This window comes from Lepidochelys kempii, chromosome 2 (assembly GCF_965140265.1).
Source record: "Lepidochelys kempii isolate rLepKem1 chromosome 2, rLepKem1.hap2, whole genome shotgun sequence".
In the NCBI taxonomy this organism is placed as follows: Eukaryota; Metazoa; Chordata; order Testudines; family Cheloniidae; genus Lepidochelys; species Lepidochelys kempii.
In genome coordinates this window covers 249,923,613-249,943,110 of record NC_133257.1, presented here as the reverse complement: position 1 = coordinate 249,943,110, position 19,498 = coordinate 249,923,613, and the positions used below count along the sequence as shown (strand labels likewise).

General features: G+C 38.4%; 1 protein-coding gene across 3 annotated transcripts in view; it reads right to left on the bottom strand.

Moving 5' to 3' along the window:
• Positions 1-19,498, bottom strand: part of PTPRN2 (protein tyrosine phosphatase receptor type N2) — a 1,054,095-nt gene that overhangs the window by 327,598 nt on the left and 706,999 nt on the right. For all 3 annotated transcript variants that reach the window (XM_073334545.1, XM_073334547.1, XM_073334546.1), the window contains one exon: positions 15,721-15,785. In XM_073334545.1, the coding sequence (XP_073190646.1) occupies positions 15,721-15,785 (65 nt within the window). The remainder of the gene's footprint in view (positions 1-15,720; positions 15,786-19,498) is intronic.

The following is a 19,498-nucleotide window of genomic DNA, read 5'->3' as shown; positions in this document are numbered from 1 at the left end:
TGAGTTTAGGCACCTACAAGGTTAGGGTGGCATTTTGTGCACTGCAGTAGTGCCTAAAACTGGGATTTAGATGCCTAAGTTTGAGGTTTAGGTTCCCAAGTATCTTTGTGGATATGGGCCTGAGTAGAGCATCTCCATCTCTAGCTAATGGGAACCTGAAAATTAAAGAAAAATAGTTTGCTTCTTTAAAAAGGAGTTTTAATTATTTTACATGCAGAAAGGATATGTTTTAATGAAATCCTGTTAAGTTTGTTTTTAATATTGTGTTGGCAGAAGTTGGCTTGTTTGGGTGAAAAACTAGCTTCTCTGGTTCAGAAGAGCATGGTTTTCTTTCAGCATTCAAATTCGCATACCAATATACTTTGCATGTCATTTGCATACCAAACTACACCATCAGCCTCACCTCTGTATCCCTGTTGTAAAATCCTAGATAAGCTACTAGTACTTTATAACTAGCATTATTATCTAACTAGTCCATTGGCCTTCTCACAGCAACTTCATCCGGCATTTGAGTAGAAACAAGCACAGTAAGTTCATCCAGTTGTTAAATTTTCAAACAAGCATTTTGTGTTCTCCCCTATGCTGCCCCTCATGGTTGGGAGGAGCTCCTTGTAAACAGCTACAAAATGACCTCATTATCTTCCTTCAAAACCATCCTTAAAACTCTTTTTCCGGGATGCCTACAAAAAAAAACAAACCCTGGACAATGGTTAGGCTGCTGTTGTACTGAGAGCATAACCTATCATGCTGACCAATGTCTCATTGTTTCTTTGTATTCCCAGTCTGTCTGTATCCATCTGTTGCATTTGTTTTATACTTAGTAAGCTCTTTGGGGCAGGGACAATGTCCATGTTCTGTGCTTGTTCAGCACCCAGTACAATGGGGTCCTGGTCCATGACTAGGGTTCCTCGATACTACGGTAATAATAATAAGCTATTTCTCTCTGGACCAGTGATTCTCAACTACCATTGTGGGTCACATAAGCACCTCTGTATGTGTTACTTGGGCTACATCCACACAATATATGTATCCTGTATGGCCTGCAGGTTGAGAACCACTGCTCTAGACATTAATCTACCATGGGCTACTACTTGTTAAATGATCACAATTCTGTTTCTCCTCCAACAAAATGTTATTAAAGCCAAAATCATGACCAAGAACTTTGTAAAGGTAACAAAAATTAAAGAACTTGCAGCAGGTGGTACCTGTCTAATCCCAGCCCAAACAATCTGCCACTTTCCTGTTGCAGAGAAGAATAAATTAAACAGAGTCTATTAGTGTCTTGGGGGGAGGCGGAGTGAAAACAAATGGCAATTCTTCTCCAAGCATTCCTGTAGTTTAAATGGATTATTCTTAGCAGGTGCAGTAATGTTAGTGGAAATAGACATAGCTAGTACTAGCAGGTAGGAACAGAAGGAATGGATAGCACTTTCATTCGGCAATAATTACAGGGAATCCCCAGAAAATATCTGGCTACTGTTGACTACCTGGCAAATAGAAAATGAAAACACCTGTGTGCCAGACACCTGTATGCTGTTGCTGCTGATCCATCTGCTGTACATACCACATGCTTGCTTCCTCCCCCTCTTCCTCCTGCACAGTTGGCAAGGAAATTCATTAGAAAGAAAAACTCTCTGAAAAACATTTTGGACAAAGGAGCCAGCACAGATTGTATAATAGAAGATGGCAGCTCTGCCAATACCTACACACCACATTTTGCATGCTGCTTATACTTACCCATCAATGACTTATTTGCATATTAACTGGAATACAGAAAATATACTAGGGATATTACCATATTGTTATCTGATGTAGGTCTAGTTCAATGGGAGGAAGACGTTCCAATAAGCAATTATTCAGACTGTCACTAGCATTTGCACCCGTCACCCTAGCTCAACAAGAAACAACGTATTTTCTTTCAGAGTATTCTCTTTTTATCTGTGTTCCATCTTTTTCTGTCCTTCTTGATATGCCAATGTAGCTGAATACTCATGATATAACACCTGAACCCACTCCAAATTTGTGTCATTTTTGAGGATGATTTCTTCAGGAATCAATTAAATCAATCTACATTCTTTTGGGTCCTAGAAGGATTGAAATCACTCAGTTACTCATGTGTGCTATGGTAGTACTTGGATACTATTATTTAGTATCTAAAAGCACCTACAAGTGTGCTAGACAGTTCAGAGAAAACACAGCTCCCTGCCTCAAACAATCTTCAGGCCAGGGTACACCTGCATGCAGTCAATCGCAGAATCGGGGACTTACTGTTGGACTTGATAAAAAAAACAGGCAACAAAATACACCAGGAAGTGCAAGGAAGGACATGCATGACAGATATACAATTACCTGGTTTCTTAGCATAAGTGTGTATGTCTTGTATATCTCACTGGTTCAAATGTTGGCTGTGCTTTTCTTTTTTTTAATTATAATGCAAAGACATTTCATTGTAGGCAATATTGGAGAAGTGTTTTTTAGGAAATTATTTGAATTATGTGAGAGGGGAGGTCTGAGAAACAGATATTTGTAAGAATGTTTCATGCAAAAAGGGCAGCATGGATGACAGCAGTGATACTGGAGAGGTGCAACTATGCCAACCACCTAGACACGTGATATACTATTAAGGAATATCTTTTAAATGAACATTTTAATAAATATTAAAACACACCTGCCACACTTTTGGATAAGCTAAGATGCATTTTTCCTAGTATAATATTTTCATTGTAAAAAAAACATATTATGGCTTCTAGTTCGCTTGCTGTTTAATTCAGTGCAATTCAAGGCCTATGAAAGCCAAGCAAAAAGTGGCACCACTTCAGGTTGCACACATTCGCACATATACATACACGCGCTCCTCCAGCAACATATTGCCATTTTCTTCCCATTTTTAAATCATACATATTTCATTAAGCTTCGTGCAGAGTGTCTTCTGATTTATGGTAATTGTCAACAAGAGCAAAAAACATAGACATTTTTAACCCTGCAGTCTTGAGGATTTAACTGGGATAAAATTAAAGTGTTTCAAAGAAATCACCCTCAGCTACTGGGAGGTTGACCATTGAGATGTTATTTTTATTTTATTTATTTTATTTTATTTGTTGTCTGCAGCAGCAGATGCCAGCAGCAACATCTGATTCACTGGACACCTCCAGTGTTATCCCAGCATGCCCATGGCCTGGAGGACTTGGAGTGAGACTAATTTCCATATCAAACCCAATTTAGATGAAACGTCTTGGTTAAAAAAGAGCCAGCACATCAATAGCCCCTTGATTAGATTTTCATCTCCTGAGCAGACAAATATGAATATTTATTACCATGAATGCAGCTTTTCCTCTTTCCATTGCTCTGATCTTGAATATTATCCACTGCTAATTTTTATGAAAATTTGGGCAACATAATGTTTTCATATAAACTGACAGTTCTCGAGATAATCCCATTATTGTTCAGTGGAAAATGACAGTTTCTGCTTATTCATGTGTTAACGAGGGATTAAATATTGTTTTTCATCACCATAATCTAAGATGGACTGGAAATTAAAATTTGAACATTGTACATTAGCAAAGCTTTGAGGACCAGAATTTGTTTGCATTCACTTAGCAAAGATCTGTAAATTAGTAGTTTAACAATCAATTGAAAGCAGCAGCATAAAAACACCACTGACATTTATAAAATAAATTCATTACTCTACCTTTTTAGGGCTGAGAAGGTAAAGAGCAAGGTAGCTAAACAGCTCAAAAGAGATGTGCCTCCACAAAAGTAACAAAACTGCATCATTGTCAGTGTCAAGAATCTTCACATGTGCATGAATTTACGCCACTTTGCAATGGTAAGGAATCTTTCACTACGTTCTTGTCACCGGTCCTGATGCTTTTAAGCACATAGCGCCCTCAGCTCCCATCGACAGACAGATCAGGCACATTTTGGAATAGTGTACACTTGTTTTTAAAACTATCATGCTTTCCTAAGAATGGTTTTCATGTACATTACTGCATCATACATCTATAGCCTAAGCCATACTGCCCTTGATAAGTACATGCAATCCTATATTGATAATAATTGGAATTTTGCTGCAGATCAAGGGCAATATATAGCCTTAAGGGATCAGTTATCTCCTTGATACTTGTGCATACTGCTTAATGATCCTAATAGTAGTTACATCCATGTACTGGATAGAACCTACTTTGTGATGCTGTACATGGCTGCAGTTCATGATCTGTAAAATTGCATAGCTTTTTTACAGAAGCTTTTTGGGGATGGAAAGTGAGCACATCCATACATTTGAGATTGTACTTTACTTTCCCCCTGTAACTTTAGCCAAAAAAGAACAATAAACTCTAAGCTATGGTCAAAGCACATCAAACATCTGTGTTTCCAAAACTCCTTCAAACAATTTTACCAGTGAAATGATGAGGAGATACTACAAAACCCCCACAACAAACCAGAACAAAAAAACACACAAAACAACCCTCCAAAACAGAGCTTCTAAATTTGGAATAGAAAAGAAAGTTACATGTCTAAATTTAGAACGTAGTTGAAAATATTCCAACTAAAATATCATCTTAGATCTACAATATATAAAGCCTTTCATTCCAAAGGATGGTAAAGTGAAGTACAACTGGACACATACAGCAGCCCTGAAATCTTGCGGCCCCTTGGTACAAAACAGTAGTGCTATGCAAGGTAAAGAAAATGTTGGCTATCTTCATGTAAAGCAGACAGGAACTTGGCTTTTAAGTCCTGATGGACAATAACTAAACAGAGTAAACTGCACAGTACTTTTCTACCTATGCAGAAAAAAATAAGGGCTGAGTTGACTGCTAGAATTTGAACTTCTGGTGCTAAGGAATGTAGGAACTACATTTTATAACTACAGCGGTGAAAGCCTGGAGTAGTTCCACAGGCATCAATGGGATTTCCACCAATGTAGCACACATAAGTGTTTAAAGTTTGAACCATAGACCATTAAATAATGCCTCTGATGACAGCCATAAAAACCCTATGATTTTTTCCTCAGGAAAAGGACAGAACTGTTCTTTTTCTCAGAAGAGTCAACTGCTTAGCCCTTCAGTGACCCAGTCTGTAGAATATACCACTGTCAAAGATCAGAGAAAACACTAACTAGATTTTAAAAAGTGAGGCTTAATAATTTTATAACTAGAAACAACATTTGTAGTTATTCAGGATAAGGATCTAAAATTCTACTAGGTTAAGAGAGCCCTCAACACCTTTTCATTTAGTGGGAGTTGAGGGCACTCCAGCACCTTGCAGCACTGGGCCTTACGTTATGGGTAACCAAATCTCAAGCTTCAAGGCATAAGATGACCACCGAAGAGATCAGAAAGAATTTTGTCTTCATGCACAGCTTTGATCAGCTGACTAGGTGCATTATGCGGGTTTTCACTTTCCTCTGATTCTTCAGGAACAGGTCACTGCTGGAGGAAGGATGCTAGACTTCATGGACTAATAACTTCATCTGGTATGGACGATCTTATGTTCCTTATTAAAAATACTGCCTCTCCCCACTATGCATGTGACTAATGCAGGCTATCAATCAAAGGCTAGATTATGCCGATGATTTTGAAGAAGAACTCCATTGATTTCAATGGCACACTTGCCTATGAAGCCAATGGATTCATTGCTTGTATCTAACTCATTTTTCTGTGGAGCTTTTCGGTGGATTTCAATTGGAAGTCCTGCTTAAAAATCAATGGCTTGATATGGCCCAAAGACAAGACATAGCCTTGAAACTAACATATGTTACTTTAAAAAAAATTGAAAATGTTAAAAAAAACAGTAAGAGGATCCATAAGTTCCTACAGCCACAAGGCAGACCTTACCGCTTTCATTGTACACAGTACTGAATAACTGTAGTTACCATAGCAACTGCCACATCACTTGGCACTTCTGCTACTTTAAATCAGAGTACTACTGTAAAGGAATTCATAAACCGACATGACATTTGACTACATGTGCTTCTTACAATGTTTCAGGAGGAGAACACACATCAGAATAAACTGATAGTTGCCTCTGAATATCAAGCTCATTATTTCATATGTATATAATTATTATTATAATATCTTTTTCTTTAACAAAATGTGTAAAGAAGGACAGGGGGATGTCACAACCAGAATGTAAGAAAGGAAATTACCACAGACACCAAATTTCAAAGCTGAAGTAGCAACCCATCATTCACATGTCAAAATACTTCTTTCTATGTAATGTGCATGTCAAATACTGGGAATAAACATTAGAACTTTGCCCTTTCACAGCCAGAATCTGTTTGATAGGTGAATGACAGCCTTACTATCCCCTGGGCATGTGCTTAACTTTAAGTATGTGAGTAGTATGGTGGAAGTCAGGACATTTAATTATGTGATTAAAGTTACACACATAAGTGGTCACAGGACTGGAACCATCCTCAATAAAACAGAAGAACATAAAGATGGCCATACAGGGTCAGACTAGAGGTCCATCTAGCCCAGGATCCTGTCTTCTCACAGTGGCTAGTGCCAGATGCTTCAGAGCGCAATTTATCAAATGATCCATCCCCTGTGGTTCAGTCCCAGCTTCTGGCAGTCAGAGGTTTAGTGACACTAAAGCGTGGCATTGTGTCACTGACCATCTTGGCTAACTGCCACTAATGAAGATATCCTAAATGAGCTTACCTAATAGTAACAGTAATGGGGGATTCAATTATTAGACATACAGAGCGTTGGGTTTGGGATGACTGGGAGAACCGCATGGTAAATTGCCTGCTGGGTACAAAGGTTGAGGATATATCAAGACATCTAGACAGACTTATGTGCAGTGCTGGGGAGGAGCCAGTGGTTGTGATACACGTAGATTCCAATACTAGGGAAAGGAAGGAGAAAGTTCTGGAGGCCAAATTTAGGCTGCTAGATAAGAAATTAAAGTTCAGGACCTCCATGGTAGGATTCTCTGAAATGCTTCCAGTTCCATGTGCAGGGCCAGTTAGACAGGCAGATCTGCAGGGTCTCTATGCGTGGATGAGACGATGGTGTAGGGAGGACAGTTTTAAGTTTATTAGGAACTGGGGAGAGGAGGAGCTTATACAGAAAGGCTGGGCTTCACCTAAACCAAAACCAGAGCCAGAGTGCTGACATGTAAAATTAAAAAGATTGTAGAGAAGTTTTTAACCTAAAGGCTGGAGGAAAACCTACAGGTGAGGAGGAGTATCTGGTTCGGACAGAGATATCTCTTAGGGGAGGATCTGTTAATGGGGATTCTCTATATCCTAGTAAAGAGGAAAGAACAGAAGTTAATTAAGTATAGGTTAGGAAATCAGGAGAAGCAGTCAAATGAAAGAGTCCCATTCACAATTACATCACATGAAGGCAGTCAACTAAATATTGACAAATTTTATAAGTGCTTGTATACATATGCAATAAATCTAAATAATAAGATGGGTGAACCTGACTGCCTTAATACCAGAATACTAAATATATAGGAATGACAGAGTAGGTCACACTGGTGCTTGAGTAGCACTATATGTAAAAGAAAGCATAGTGTCAAATACAGTGAAAATCTGAAATGAATCAAACAGTGCCATGAAATCTCTATGGATAGAAATTCCATGCTTAAATACTAAGAGTATAGCAGTACAAATATACCACTAACCACAATGGTGTCAGTGATTACAAAATGCTCAGGGAGATTAGAGAGGATATAAAAATAGAAAACTCAGTAATAATGCGGGATTTCAACCTTTCCCATATTGACTGGACACATGTCACATCTGGATGGGATGCAGAGATAAAATTTCTAGACACAATTAATGACTGCTTCTTGGAGCAGCTACTCTGGGAACCCACTGGGGTGGGGGGAGGCAATTCTTGATTTAGTTCTAAGTTGCACAGAGGATCTGGTCCAAGAAGTGAACATAGCTGAACCGCTTGGTAATAGTGACCATAAGGTAATTAAATTTAATATCCTAGTAGGGGGGAGGAATATTGAAGAAGCCCACCATAGTAGCATTTATCTTCAAAAAGCGAAACTACACAAAAATGAGAAAGTTAGTTAAATGAAAATTAAAAGGAACAGTCAGAAGAGTGAAATGCCTGCAAGCTGCATGGAAACTTTTAAAAAACATGATAATAGAGGCTCAAATTAAAAAAGATAGTAAGAGGACAAAAAAAATGCCACCATGGTTAAATAACAGAGTAAAAGAGGCGGTTAGAGGAAAAAAAGGCATCCTTTAAAAATGGGAAGTGTGATCCTACTGAGGAAAACAGAAAGGAAGATAAAAATGTAAAAGTATAATTAGGGAAACTAAAAAAGAATTTGAAAAGCAGCTAGCAAAAGACACAAAAGCTAACAGCAATTTTTTTTAAGTACATCAGATGCAGGAAGCCTGCCAAACAATGCACAATCAACCTATGGAACTCATTGCCAGGGGATACAGTGAAGGCCAAAAGAGAATTTGATAAGTTCATGTAGGATAGGTCCATCAATGGCTATTAGCTAAGATGGCCAGTGATGCAACCCCATGCTCTGGGAGTCCCTAAGCCTCTGGCTGCCAGATGCTGGGATTCGACAACAGTAGATGGATCACTCAACAATTGCCCTGTCCTGTTCATTTCTTCTGAAGAATCTGGCATTGGCCACTGTTGGAGGACAAGATACAGGGTTAGATGGACCATTAGTCTGACCTAATATGGCCATCCTTTTGTTTTTATCTAGTTCTTTTTTTAACCAAGTTACACTTTTGGCCTTAACAAGATCCCCTGGTAATGAGTTCCACAGGCTTACTGTGTGTTTTGTGAAGAAGTATTTCCTTATGTTTGTTTTAAACCTATTGCTTATTAATTTCACTAGGTGATCCTGGTTCTTGTGTTACATTAAGGGGTAAATAACACTTCCCTATTCACTGTCTCCATACCATTATTCATTTTATAGACCTCTATCATATTCCCCCTTAGCTGTGTCTTTTCTAAGAGGAACGGTCTCTGTCTTTTTAATCTCTCCTCACATGGGAGCTGTTCCATACACTTAATCATTTTTCTTGCCCTTCTTTATACCTTTTCCAATTCTAATATATCTTTTCTGAGATGGGGCGACCAGAACTGCACACAGTACTCAAGGTGTGGGCATGCCAATATGTGGGCATACCATGGTTTTATATAGTGGTATTATGATCTTTTCTGTCTTATTATCTATCCCTTTCCTAATGGTTCCTAACATTCTGTTAGCTTTTTTAACTGCTGCTGCACATTGAGCAGATGTTTTCAGAGAACTTTCCACAATGACTCCAAGATCTCTTTCTTGAGTGGTAACAGCTAATTTAGCTCCATCATTTTGTATGTATAGATGGGATTATATTTTCCAGCATGCACTCCTTTGTGCTTATCAACACTGAATTTAATCAATTTCAACATTTTCTTGCTCAGTCACCCAGTTTTGTTAGATCCCTTTGTAATTCTTCACAGTCTGCTTTGGACTTAACTATCCTGAGTAATTTTGTACCATCTGCAAACTTTGCCACCTCACTGTTTATCCCTTTTTCCAGATCATTTATGCATATGTTGAACAGCATTGGCCCAAGTTCAGATACTTGGGGGATCCCACTGTTTACCCCTTTCCACTGCAAAAACTGACCATTTATTCCTACCCTTTGTTTCCTATTTTTTAACAATTACTGACCCATGAGAGGACCTTCCCTCCTATGTCATGACTGCCTACTTTGCTTAAAATCCTTTGGTGAGGGACCTCGTCAAAAGATTTTTGAAAGTCCAGGTATACTATATCCACTGGATCACTCTTGCCCACAGGTTTGTTGACCTCCTCAAAGAATTCTAATAGATTGGTGAGGCATGATTTCCCTTTACAAAAGCCAGGCTGACTCTTCCTCAACATATTGTGGTCACCTGATCGTGTGTCTGATCATTCTGTTCTTTACTACAGTTTCAACCAATATGCCTGGTACTGAAATTAGCCTTACTGGCCTGTAATTGCCATTATCGCCTTTGGAGCCTTTTTTAAAACTCAGCATCACATTAGCTGTCCGCCAGTCATCTAATACAGGGACTGATTTAAGTGATAGGTTACACACCACAGTTAGTAGTTTTGTAATTTCATATTTGAAGTCCTTCAGAACTCTTGGGTGAGTGCCATCTGGCTGGTCCTGTGACCTACTACTCTTTAGTTTATCTATTTGTTCCAAAACCTCCTCTACTGACACCTCAGCTGGGACAGTTCCCGAGATCTGTCACCTACACAGAATGGCTTAGGTGTGGGAATCTCCCTCACTTCCTCTGCAGTGAAGACCTATGCAAATTATATATTTATCTTCTCTGCAATGGTCATTTCTTCCTTGATTGATCCTCCTGGAGCGATCATTCATTAGCCCCACTGATTGTTATGATTCTACCACATTTTATATATAATATGCTATTACCTAGGGCATATTACAAAGATTACACTGTAAATACATCATTTTTATTTTGCATATTATGCATCTTTCTTTGCCCTTTTTTAACACTGTGGATGAAAATTATCTTAAAAGCATCCCTCTAGTGGGCTATGTACAATAATGAATAGTTAATATATAGCATTAGCATAGTCTCTAAATATTATCAACAATGCATTTGAAAAAAAAGTATAAGGACTTACCAAATGAACCATACAGCACAACTATTCTCTGTGGGGAAATTTACCTTATGTTTAATTTTATTCCTTACAGTTCTTGAAGAATTAATTCTGTATGCAATTATAGGACCAAATTCTGATACCATTACTTATTAGTACTACTTTACAGTACACATATTCCACAATACTTGCATAGTAAGATACTTCTCGATGTGAGTGTGAGTTCATAAAATTAGATATATTAATATTATTCTCTTCAAAATTAACATGGGATATTTTAAAGTGTAAAAGTGACTTAGAAATTGATATTATTTAGTCTTGTAGAATAAAGTCATTGTTGATAGGTGGAGCGAGTAAAAATGTTTTGAAGTATTTAGATACTGTATATGTTAATCAATATTTAATGCTTTTAAATTCTTTTTGATTTTATTAATGTATTTAGAATCACACAAGCATCCATTAAAAAGAAGTACCTATCACTTGCTCCAGGCATTCCTTGACAATTTCTAAGTATGCAGGCATAATACAGTCCACTCCAGTAATTATCCATTAATCATTAATCTAGATATCAACAGCAACAGGAAATTAGACTGCAGCAAAAATCATATTTAAGAGCCCCTGTTAGAATCTCCCCATTCACTCACAACTAGGAAAAACAAATGGTACCTGCTGGTCAAAAAACTAGCACTTTTACAGATAAGTGGGAGGAAAGAGTTCCAAAGCTGAGGCGCTCTGGTGGAGAATGCTCCGCCGGCTGCCCCCTTTCTCTTATCCAATTAGGGCTGTGGTAGCATGGCTCAGGAACAAAGGCAATATCTGTAGGTCCCAGGCCCTACAAATTAGGGCTTTAAAGGTCAAAAACCACATTATCCATTCTATCTGGTACTTAATTTGGGTAATTCAAAAAATGCTGGCATCACATTCTCTGGCAAGAAGTACTTCATTACAAACCAGTTGTCAAATTCTGCACCAGCTTCAATTTCTGGATAGATTTACATTGTAGGTCCATGCAAAGCACATGCCTGTAGTCTAATTTGGAGGTAACAAAATCATCAATGACAGTGCCCGCCTCCTACTCATACGAGGTGGGGGTAGGGGGAGGGAGTCGAGCTAGCCATAGTTGCTAGCTGATTTTCTAGTGAGAGGTGAGCAGGTGAGAGTCCAACCAGACTCCTAAATAGCAGCACTGCCCTAAAAAATGGCAGGCAAGCCAGCTCAATCAAAGGGGGTGGCATTATTTCTGCCATCTCCTCTGATGGTTTTCCCCAACTGCCTTCTGCAGACTATCTGGCAACATGCTGAAATATTATAACCAGTATACATCTGTGCTACATTTGAGAATGTGTTTTCAAAGTTATCTGTAACACTTCAGATTTAATACCTTTCTTCCAATAGGGAAAGCAGTAATTTGGAAATGTGATGCCTGTCCCAAGAAGCATTTATTTCATTATAGACAGTCCCCTGCCATACACTTGTGGCTTCCTATTTCATCATTCCCCATGATGATTTTTTAATATTGATCTTTATGTCTTATTGTAGTAACACTATATGTAATTTCAATATAATTCAACATAATTCTAAAACTTATCAAAATATCTGAAACTGTGATTTTCCTGAAATATGTCAAAATATCACTGATCTACTCTGGAACATCTGAGTCTACAGGAGACTGCTCATTTCAGTTATATTTTGTTTTGAGATATTTCTGCTTGGTTTAAAAAACTATTTTAATTCATGTCTGTCATTACATTAGTGAATCATAAAGCATTATAATTCAGATCCTATACATGCAATTAACATTCCACATAAGAAAATTAGTGGAGAAAAATCTAAAATAATATATCTGTAAGCTAGTGGGTTCCTTCACCAGTCCAGGAGAGAACCTGTGCCACACCCAAGTCTGGTTAAGACTCTTGCCTCAGAGGACAATATTATTATACAAAGACAAAAGCTCATGAACACAAAACAAAGCTATTCCCCCAACCAACAAGCTACAATCACGAGAGGCCTTTCCCTTTGCTTCTTTCAGTCCCAGAAATAGAACACTGGCCCCTTCTAAGCATCTGCTGAGTCCTGTGACAAGCAGAAAGACCTTATCTCATTTCCTGGCTGTTTCACCCTTTCACAGTATCCTTCTCCAGAGACTATTATGAGGTCAAGGAAATCAAATTGAAGTAACATTTGGTCTGAAACTCTAGCTGGGTCCTGCTGGCTTGGTCATGGCAGGAAAGAAGAAAAAGGAGTAGATTTTGCCCATTAGAGCAGATGCAGTTGACTGTGTAGATCCTAAGAAGCACATTCCAGCATGCCTTCTGTATTACCCTTAACAACGGTACCTCCTAACCTTTGTATGGTTTCCCATAAAGACATGCTAGAATTACAGCCCCGGCACTCAGAGGAGCTCAAGTCTGTTTCCAAGATGCTGCCAGAAGGAGGTAGAGAATATGCAAAGACATGACTGGAACAGATAGCTTAAGAGGGGAAAGTATGCTGCATCCCTTAAAAAGGTATGGCTGATTGCATTTCCCCATACCAGTCGGGAGCTCTGGCAAGCATTCTGCTTCCCCCGCACTCCCAATGGGATGAGGTGCCTTCACACTGCTTTGAATGCAGGGCTGTGCCTTGAGGGCTTGATTTAGTCCTTGGTGTCTACTCATTTCTTATTGTGGCAAAACTCCTATTAATCTCAATGGGAGCAGGATCAAAACCAAAAACAGGTTCCAATGTAAAATGCAACATATGAGATATTGCTGAGCATGGAACAGTAGCTGTATTTGTTTATATAACTTCAGCACTCGTTGCTAGTATCTAGCTCATTTTTCTCTTGAAATCTTTGGGTTACTTGAAATAGGAAAGATGTTATATAAAGACATTCCATCCTGTTCTAAAATTCTACAAATGAAAATAAAATAATCTACCCATTTACTGTGTCACCAATCTGACTCCTTAAAAGACAAAAAAGGTTATTTCTCATTTAAAAAATCAGGGTGTTTATTCTGAGTCCTTTTGATTTGAACATCTTGACTAAGTGATTTACAGTTACCATAATGTCTAACTACTGTATCCGCAATTTGCCTCAGAAGAACTGCTGATCCACCAAAAGTATCTTTCAATTTGGTTAGAGCTGTCCTTTTTATTTGGTTTAACTATAGTAAGCACAAGGATGAACTGAAAATGAACCATTACACTGGATTAGTATAGTTGGATTTAACCTGGCCAAAACTGAATTTGATCCTGAGTCAACAAATAAATGGCTTAATCATAGAGCTCCATTATTTTTCATGTAGATGAGACTGTGCAGAAAATTATTTTATATATACATAATCATATCTGATAAGACTTAGATGGGAGAAAGCACAGAATTGAGAGAGACATTTTATGAGTTCACATCTAACAAAATATATAGGCAATAGAATCAAAGAGTTTCATCTGTCATCTTAACGTGCCAAACAGCTTGGTTATTTTTCCTGCTGGTCACTATATCTTACTAATAACCTAGGATATATTTAAACATTGGATTCATGCTTCACCTGGGTTTATTTCTTTCTGTTTATTGCCTGCTAAAAATGCATCATGTTGCAGAATGCTGTTAACTTTCAAATGTTTCATTAATCCAAGTCACAGTTTAAAAGATATTTAGGAAACATCAATCAATCAATAATATCTGTTATGTCAACCTATTCTTTGTGGGAAAAGTTTTTACCAGATATTTGTTTCATTTATCCTTCACATTCTGTCCATTTAGCTCCAAATCAGACACCTTCTAGGCACATCGCTCACTTTCTATGAAGCTCTTCTCTGGCACAAAATATATTGATTACTTAAGTGAAGGACTAAATTCTGAAAATAATGCTGAAAATAGGAACTGACTAAACTGACTACCAAATTATAGCAGGTGAATATCAGAGTTAGACTCACAAAAAACTCCACACTGACAGTCTAATCCAAAACTCACTGAAGTCAATGAGAGTCTTTCCACTGACTTCAGTGGTCTTTGGATCCTGCACAGAGGCTCCAACCCTTGAAGTACAGGTATAATTATTATTTACGAACATGAGTAGTCTTACTGACGTCAGGGGACTAGTCACATAAGTAGAGTTATGCACACCTGGATCAGGATCCTCAGCATAGCACCAATGGAGCTATGTTGACTTACACTGGCCAAAGATCTGGCCTGTTTGCAGGATCAGATCCTCATAGCCATAAACCAATTAAAGCTGCGGGTACTCAGTAGTTCTCAGAATTGGCAGCGCTTTAAGGCTCAGGCCTTTACTTATGTGCATAAAGTTACTCATGTTCTGAAATCTTTGCAGAATGGGACATTTGTTGTGAACCGTCAAAGAATAGAAAACACCAGAAATTGAAAATGAATCAAATAGTTAATCTACTTCAGTGTTGCTAATCTGTGGTTAATTATTCTTAATACCAAGAGTAATATAAACACAAGAAACAAACATCTGTCCAGACCTATGAGCATTTTCCACTAGCAAAATTACTGAACTGTAAAAGAAAAAAAATCCCTTTATGTACATAAAATTAGCACCAAAATTAGTATTCACCTGCAGTTCATACAAGGTTCTTAGCAGATAGCATCATTTTAATTAATAAATGATAAAATGCTTAGTAGAGTTTTTGCTTCAAATCACCATAATGGAACAGAGATATTTTATTTATATTTCAAATTAAATAAAAAAATGGACTGAAAATAATCAAGTCATTCACAGATAGGTTCACCTTTACATCTAAAGACACTTTACCCCAAATTTAGATTTTAATTGATCTAGATGAGATTGTACTCCATTGAAACCAGGGGGATAATAAGACACTTAAATTGCCTTGCTCATCTTTGGGGATTTTGTACCTCAGATACAACAAAGCTAGAAACTGCATTTCTTAATGGCTGCTGAGCTTTACACATAAGTTTGGTGCTTTATTCTCTGTGGGGTATGGCACTATGTGTGCAGCAGATTGTACTTTGACAGATGCAGCTGTATCATAAAGAGGCCCTTAGCATTATTAGCACTGGTAGCTTATATACATCCATGAGCTCTAGGATTTCATAAAAGAACAAATTAAAATGCTTTTGAGAGTAAAAAATGCCCCCAAGTCACTTACCTCCCCAACGCCAGTCTGCAGAATCTTCAGTCCGGTAGCTTTTTCAAGCTTGTATTTGTTGACATCTGTTAGGAAAATTAAGATACAGAGAGTTAAGGGAAAGCTGGGATTTTGATGAGTCTGCAGCATTCACTATATAAACAAGCTTTTTTCCCCCCTTGCCAACAAATTCAATACAATTCCTGTTTATCTTATCTATGGTGTATATTTCAGTCATAGCAACACTACTATTGAGCCTGTGTCATTAATCTTTCATTATTATCTAAAAGAGCACAAGCAAAACTAGATGTGTTTACTTCAATATACTACACCTCCTTTAGTTTAAGAGTGATGGAAGGGGACAATATAAATAAATTATACCCAACTCTACAATGGGGATGGAATAAAATTAAACTGAACCAGGACCAGTCAAATCTTTGGAATCCACTTACCCCAGAAAAGACATTCAAGGATGTCACATGAGGCGGAGTCAATCTCCTCTTTTTGAACAGACTTTCTTCTAATACAGCCCCTCTGCCCCAGACAGACTTTTTCCCCTAGTTCAGCCCCAATCCTTATGATAAACTCTTGACTTCCCTTTCCTGTCACATCAGAAGGCCCTAGTCTTCTCCTCTTTAAGCCCCTTCCTGGTCCCAACACCTCCCGTAACTGTGAGCAATCTTTTATTATTACAATATTTATATCCCACAGGTATGAATAACTTTATAACAAATTACCCCTGCCTTGCGGATAAGGTAACTAACTAAACTGTCCCACAATCTATGAAACCCCCTTTTAAATAAACTCAGCCAGTATTTAATTGAGATTTTCCCATTTAACTCTTTCCACACAGCAGGCATTGAAAATAAACAAACGAAAAAATCACGCACAAAACCAAATAAGTCACTGAAGCGAATCAAAGTCTGTCTGAATATAGTAAACCCAGATAGACATAATGACATAGTGCCTAAAACGGTCACCCCTTTCAGAAAAGAACATTTTAAGTGCTGTAGTTACAAAGTACTGCATTTCACATTACAGCAGACAATTTTCATGGGCAATGTTTAGTGACTTTATTTGTTCAGGGCCAGATCCAAAGTGCAAGTGAAATGAGACTCCCACTGATTTCAGTGGGCTTGAATCAGGCCTTTAGAGCTCATCTTCATTTCCTGTTTCGTGTGGCTGGGAGGAAGGGGGGGAGAGGGAATGCGGTGAGCTCAGGGGAGGAGGAGGGGCCGGGGCGGGGATTTGGAGAAGGTGTCCAAAGGGGCAGGGTGGGGGCGGAGTTGGGGTGGGGACTTTGGGGAAGGGGTTGGAATGGGGGCGGGGCCGGGGGCAGGAGCAAATACCCCCCCCCCCATGGAATGTCCTCTTTTTTGAATGTTCAAATACGGTAACCCTAGCTTTAGCCACATTAACTAATGTGCTTACCCTCACCATGCCAGAGGGAGTTAGTTTAATAAATATTGTTATCTCCACTTTCCCCAGAGGGAAACTTGAGGCAGAGACAGGCAGGGACTTGCCCACCGCTGTGCAGAGGATCAGTGCTTGAGCCAGGTTTAGGATTTTAGACTTCTTAAGCCTGATTTTCAAATTGCAGGCCTGCGCACATTGATATGCTTGCCACTAAGTATTTGCATATGCACATGGACAGGTAAGTGGCCACCTAGCATGTGTTTGCCCACATACTTGACACATGCACATTAGCAATGCAGTTTCACATTTGGGTGGGGAACTGCTTGAGGGCAATGGTAGTTTGAGCTTTTGAGTTGCTGGGTTTGTCGGTAGTGAGTTATATTGAACTGAACTGCTGCATAGTAGTTACATTTGGGTATTAATTTTCTTGTATCCTTGAGTTATTTCAAGGGTGCCTACAGTGTATTGTATAAATCTAAATAAATCACTTAATCAGTCATTGTAATCAACCTCCAATTTCCAGCCTTGTGCTCGTTCTCCTGCACTATGCTGCCTCCCACCTACACATTCATTTATAGCATGCATATTCAAAGCATTTTTATGCCAAATACAATAATTGAGAAGAAGCTCTATAAAAATAGAAAACTCCACAGAGTTGAGTCAGACAAACATAACGTCCAGCAGAATGCTTTGTAGTTCACTGGTTGTACGTGTTAAATAAGATGACACAGTATAGCAGAAACCAAGTAAATGCAGTACAGGTGAAAAAAAGCAACAAACAAAATCTCATATGGTTCTGTATGGCCTTTACAGTTAATAGGAAAATGTTGGGCCTGCTGTATTTTTCACAATGTATTTGGCCAGGAAGTAATTTAGTGATTTTTCTTATCTTCGTCCATAGCCTCGCTATCACTGAAGTTATTTTACTTTCAATAAAGCATACTTAAAAACCACCTTTACAGCATAATTGCCAGTTGATATAGGCCAAAACACAAAGAACAGCTCTTATGTTATTGCCATTCAACTCAATAAACCCCTGCCAAAATTGAAACCTCCTAGAGTTGCCAGGTGTCCGGTTTTCAACTGGAACACACAGTCGAAAAGGGACCCTCCCCATTCTGGTGAAAATGAGCAAGCGAGTGAGGGTGAGTAAACGGTGGAGAGAGGGGGCAGGGCCTTGGAGAAGTGGGAGGGGCAAGGGTGTTCAGTTTTGTTCAGTTAGAAAGTTGGCAACCCTTGAAAGGCCTGATTAAATCCCATCTTGAAAGTGGCCAAACTCAGGCTTTGGCAGAATGCAGGAGAGGGCCCTCAGCAGAACCTCCTGATGTTCAGTTCTCAACATGTATAGGAGGAGTTTTCCAGCTGACTTTAAATCCTACAATGGGGCACAAAAGGAGAGGTGGTCTTGGAAATAGAGGGGCCTCAGTGTGTTATAGATAATCTATAACATCTTGATTTGAACTCAGAAGTGAACAGGAAGCTAGCACAAAGATTAGACACTAGGTATTATATGCTCAGTATGCATGAACCCACCTCAACAGTGGGTTTTCCAATGGCTAAAAATCAAGGTGCTCTTTAAGTTTAATTTTCCTGTATCTAAATTTTTAGACATACAATTTTCTATTTCTTAGGAGTTCAGCAACCAAATGTCCAAAAAAAAAAAAATCCCTTGGAATTGTGAATGTAAACTGCAGTTGTCCATGCCATCAGGTAGAAAGACACCTAAATCCTCATCCTGCAGCCCTTGTGCACCCATGAAAGTTCATCAGAATTTGGGGTACACAAAGAATTCAGAATCAAGCCCTTAAAACAATCTGAATTCAGAAGAACTTTTGAATGACCAAAACCTCAGGTTTATGAGAATTCACACTACAATTAAGAAATTCATACCACAGTTAACCTAAGAAAACAGTGAATTTACCTTTTACACACACACACACACACACACACACACACACGTAAAAAGGTTCAGTTATAGTTGGTGTTTAATGTATAACTGTATAACAGTATAATGTTCAGTTATAGTTGGTGTTTATTAAGACATTTTGAACATGAAAAGTATTGTATAGGTTCTAAGCATATTACAATGTTTACAAAGTTGTTCTTGTTTTATTATTTATACTCCTCAATAACATTTTTAAAAATTCAGGCCAAAATTTTCAGATATAAGCACCTAAAGTTTGGCGCCATATTTAGGCACCTAAATAAAAGTGACTTGATTTTCAGAGCTGTTGACAAATTCCACTAAAGTCAGCGGCAGCTGCTGAGCTCGCAGCCCCACTGAAGAAATCCGACCACTTATTTAAATGCCAAAATATGTATTTGGGTACCTAATTTTAGGTATCCAAGTTTGAAAATGTTGGCCCTTAGATGTGTAAATGGT